Raw genomic sequence first — 5,383 nt, forward strand, 5'->3', positions numbered from 1 at the left:
CAGGTAAACGAGAGAAGAAGACACTAATCTGGAGATGTTTTCTCTTAAAAACATTACGATTCGGGGGCTTTATAAACAGATCACCTCTCTCAGTAACCACAAACGTGGTCACGATGCATGCATTCTCGTCGCTGGTGATTTTTAGCTGCTCGATATTCCTTGCGAGTTCGCTGTACAATCCAAGTAAAGTATATTTCATTATTAATACATTTCCTATTAGGACGTAAGTCATATTACTTGGTAACACTTATTTTCAGGAATATTTAGTTCAATTCTTTACGCAATTAAAAATGTATTTACTAATTAGAGATGTATCTACATTTTTTCGGGAGCAATATCAAAAGAAAATAATTTTTAAAAATGGTAAGGTTACTATAAATTAGTACAATTAAATCTCAAAAATATCTCACAATTCAAGTCATAAGTCATTTATACTTATAGACCCGGCTTCAGATTATAAGTCCTGTTCCAAGATTATATCATCTACCAGTTGTGGGCAAAGTGCTATAGTCCGTTGAAAAGTCGCAGTACCGCGAAGTTAGAGTGTTAGAGGGGGAAGGGGATTCGTCGCCGTATCTCATTCTGTATAAATATTTTATTTTACTACTTGTTAATTTTTACCTTATTATGCTAACTCATTTTGTCAATTATGATTTAGAAAAAGTTAAATTTTAATGTAGATGTTGATAACATGAAATCTGTATTTATTTTCTCACAACTTACTTTATTTAAAAAAGAAGAAGGTTATGTGGGGCTCCCCCTTTCTGAGCGTCCAACGGGCCGAGGTATACCGCACTAAATCCTCCATGTTCGTCCCCAAGCTCCTGGGGGCACCCGTGATCCCCGCGCGCATTTCAAACCGGGTACCTCGCTATACCTATGCCGGGTGTATAAGTATACTAAGGTACATGCAGCGTTACCCGTAGGGGCGTGGCTTGGAGCCCGCCGTTCCGTGTACGCCCAGGACAAGAAAATCGCTGTCGGTACGTGCAGCTGCCGAACAGCTGTGGTATACACCGGTTCGAATTATGAGCAACACGTTTCGACGATGACGTGCGATGTCTCTTGTTTCGGAAACAGAAATATTTAGCGCCTCTAATTTGCGAGAGCTCTGTATAATAATTACGAATTGAAAACAACGTTCGTTCGCTTTTCCAAGAAAGGTAATAAGTCGAACTGGAACGGCGAGGAGATTAAAAGAAAACAACCGTCCAGTCAGACAAATAAAAGCGCGAAACAACTTCGTCACGATCGACACAAATACGTGACGACGCGACAACGACGACGACGACGACGACGACGACGACGTTGAGAAACGATCGAGAACCTTATCGGTCACACGTGCCAGCGGTTCTATAGCGATCGGTTTCGTGCTCGGCATTCCATCTAATTTAAATTTACATGTTGCACAGGGAATTATCGAGAAAAAATCGGCTCGCAGTCGGCGCGATCGGCGGACGCTCTGGGATCGAGGATTATCGGCGGAGAGAAAGCCACCATAGAGAAATATCCATTCGCAGTTAGTACAATATAACGGGCGATCGATCTTCACAGTCGATTTGGCATTTAGAAAATCGTTGCCTCTCCGCAGGTCTCGTTGCAGAACAATGGCACGTTTTTTGGACACCAAGTCGAGCATTTCTGCGGCGGCGGTATCGTCGGGAAAAAGTGGATAATAACGTCAGCCCAGTGTGCTCTCAGGCAAGATTAATATATCGCATTGTCGACACGGCTTGCATTTACAATTCCACTCAGTTTCGATACGTTGCGTTTTTGTCTTTTGTTTTCCTTTTTTTTTTACATTTCTTTTCTCTATTCAACGGTTCTCATGCCTCTTTTCTTCTTTCGCTGTAACAGGATACACGTGAAGAGCTTCCACGTGAGGACCGGCTCGGCTTGTTATCACATGGGCGGTGTCATCTACGGTGTTAAAGCCATTGTAGTACATCCCGCTTTCAACGTTAATAATTACGACTATGATGTCGCTCTTGTCGAGGTAAAAACTGTTTCTGACTCTCGTTAAATGCTCGCGATTTTCCAAGAAAAATTTGGTATCGTTTGGTAAACGATAACAAAGACATTTTTTGACAATTTTTAGGCAATGTGAGCTTGGTTATTACGGTGTTTACTCTATATATGTTCCGAATACCTGGCCGATAAAAGTCCCAGAACTATCCCCACTGCCGCTGGGTATGAGAGCTTCGCTGTTGTTTTCTACGTTCGGCATAGATCAAAGAATAGTGTCTCCTCGCCGATAATTGTCCCTGACCAGACCAGTCTTTTGGACAATTATCGAGTAGATACTGTACTTATTTTGGAAAAAATAAAATTTTCGAATTGAAGTATCGATATGCCCCTGGCTAGAGTGTTTTGTACTAGTATCGAGTAAACACTGTATTCGATTGTGAAAACATGGCAAATTTTCAAAGTGTTTAGACAGTTAATATTCTAGCAACTGTGTCCGCATTTAGTTGACCGAAGTTTGCAAGAGGTTCGCTGAGCCCCTTAAGTCATGGGGATTAATTCTTTATGCAATTCTTTGTGTCGGAACTTAGAAGATCGTCTTTCATCAAATGAGATTAAGATCGAAGACGTATACGTAATCCACGTTGCGTATCTCACAGTGGTTATGCATACATAAATAAACCTAGATGCAGCTTATATTTTCTTCACAGTTTTTGGTAGTGCATTATCTTCTTTATTGTGCAGAATATGATCGACGTTGGAAATATAAGTCAGTGCAAGCAGTTCGCGGAGCTTGATGCACTTTTTTAAAGGGGCCATTTTATTTTATTGGCTCCAGTGAATCAAATGTTCAATGGAGCAGTATTATCTTTTATTAAAATTTATATTATATGAACTCCACAGTTTTATTATAAAAGAATGGGAGGTTCCAAATGAACATAGTAACGGAAACGGTATTATATATAGTACATGGTTGTTCAGGACAAAATTTATGACTATTTTCAACTGTTCTTTTCAGACTTTTAGTACTTCTTTTAAAACGAACAAGGATGTTAATTCACTTTCTACTGTAATATGTCATTACTAGACTGCGGATCTTTATGCAAAATAAAACATTCTATCTGAATTGCAACAAACTGGGCTGAAATAAGGATTTAATTTTTTTCTTAACATGTTCAACTGATTAAAAATAATATAACGGTGGCTTTAATAGTTTTATTGTTTTAAATTACACCTACTCATTTTTATCATAAATGCATAAAATCCGCAGTCTAGTCATTACTGACTAACTTTCGTTTGAAAATTTTTGCCAGATTACCGGAAGTAGGAATTTTAGGGAAAAAGATAAACTTTTAAAAGATAAAATTTTAAAAAAATTTATTTTAATTTATTTTATAAATCAACTTTATATTATATAACACCTACCTTTGAATCAAAGAACCTTTACAGGCTTGTTACAATTTCTGCAATGTTAAATGTCGAAATCTTATTGCTAACTACGATTGTTTGTCCCATTTCGAGTAACCTTGAGCAGCTTTTGACGCGAATGTGAAGATTAATTTGCTCCCAGTTAATGTTAGAAAGATTACGGAGATATTTTTTGGTATTTTATTTACCTCGAGTCGAAGTTCATAAACATTTAGAAAAAACATTTCTAGAAAGAACTCAGAGCTGAGTGTAAGTCTTGTTAATGAAGAACGTGAACGACTAAAAAATTAAATTTCTCTGATACAATAAAAAAAAAATTTGAAATTCGCTGACGGAATATGTTGGTTAAAATTGTGCTTACCTAGGATTTTATTTAGAAAAAAGTTCGGTTTGTTTAACGTTACTTGTCGACCACCTACAAATTAAGAATAAAATATCATTACACGCAGCTTTCGGAAAACATAAAATACGACGAGACGACGCAACCGATCCCATTGCCGAAACTGTACTCGGAAATCCAAGATGGAGCCCAGGTTCTAGTGCTCGGATGGGGTGCGTCTGTGGTAAGAACGATGTCAAAGCTTCCGAGAATGCTCTATCTCGCTAGCGGAATATTGCAACCGAGCTGTTCAGTTATTAGGTCCCGTCTCGAACGAACTTTTATGCAGCACGATGCAGAAAATTAATAACGAGGACTGCCAGCAAGCCAACGGAGCTGACTTATTAACGCACAGAATGTTTTGCGCCTTATCAGACCACGCTAGCGCCTGCGTCGGGGATTCTGGCTCGCCTCTCATTTTTAACGACGCCTTGTTTGGTAAGTTCCAACGTCTTGTTCAAAGGATTTCATTAATAACCCGGCGACACTTTAAGATGCAAATTTAATTAATCATGCAGCAATCTTTTTCTATACTAAACAACTGTGAATAGAGCTGAAGGATGAAAGGGCCGAAACGTATTACAAAATTATTTGAGAATTTTTACTAAGTTATTACTAGATTGGAAAATAATAAAAAGAAATTAGAAATGCAGTATAATAAAAGCAGTAGGTAGGTTTGAAAAACGTTTACGACGTGAACTGGATTTGACTGAAATGAATTACAAATTTTTTAAAGAATTTTTTACCGAGTTATTACTGGATGGGAATTATGCAAATGTAATGCCATTTTTATTTTATTTCGAAGTCGATAGAATATTCGATATGACGATCTCATTTCTTTTCGAGTACATGTTTACGTATACATTAATTTTTGTCGTCTAATTTATGGGAACTGAACTCGAGTAGAACTGACTTCGAAGTAAAATAAGCATCGCATTAAATTTGCATAATTCCAATCCAGTAATAACTCAATGAAAATTCTTTAAACATTTTTTGACACATTTCAGTCAAATCCAGTCTATGTCGTGAACGTTTCTCAAACCTACATACTGATTTTATTATATTGCATTTCTCTTAAATAGAACAGTGTATTTTAATTTTATTGTAACTGTGTAGGTATAACATCGTGGAGCCGATCATGCCAATTACAATATCCGACCACATACACTGCTATTTCTGCAGTGGAAGACTGGATCATCGAGGTGATGCAACGCAATCAATAATTCATCCGCAAGATACGGTCATAAAATATTTATTTTATTCTTCTTGCTGCAAAGTAGCAATGGCCAATGTTATTTAAACAGTTTTCAATCCATTCAGTATCATTAAGTTATTCGTTATAAGTAGAATACATGCATTTATCGATGATTTAATAAAGAAAATTAATTGTTAACATTAACACTGCCAACATTCATTTCGAATTTCCCTTTAACATAATTCTAAGTAGTAAATATCTACGCTAATAAATACACAATATGATATTTAAGTAATAACCGGATAGCGGATTTTTATACAAAAAAAGGTTGAATGTGACTTCACATTCAAATTCACCCTAAACAATATTCATTAATTAACTCAATATAAAAATCATAATCCATTAATTTTACTAAA

The 5,383-nt window shown here is 36.7% G+C and overlaps 1 protein-coding gene across 1 annotated transcript; it reads left to right on the forward strand.

The window, feature by feature from the left end:
• The first annotated feature begins 746 nt into the window (after window positions 1–746).
• LOC143354584 (trypsin 3A1) lies at window positions 747–5,054 on the forward strand. The gene is made up of 10 exons (XM_076788836.1): window positions 747–863; window positions 927–983; window positions 1,081–1,113; window positions 1,160–1,307; window positions 1,413–1,519; window positions 1,592–1,701; window positions 1,858–1,996; window positions 3,843–3,956; window positions 4,027–4,210; window positions 4,889–5,054. Exons 1-10 carry the CDS (start codon window positions 747–749, stop codon window positions 4,993–4,995), a joined length of 1,116 nt encoding a protein of 371 aa, XP_076644951.1. The 3' UTR covers window positions 4,996–5,054.
• Window positions 5,055–5,383: the final 329 nt, after the last annotated feature.

Source organism: Halictus rubicundus, chromosome 5, assembly GCF_050948215.1.
Source record: "Halictus rubicundus isolate RS-2024b chromosome 5, iyHalRubi1_principal, whole genome shotgun sequence".
In the NCBI taxonomy this organism is placed as follows: domain Eukaryota; kingdom Metazoa; phylum Arthropoda; class Insecta; order Hymenoptera; family Halictidae; genus Halictus; species Halictus rubicundus.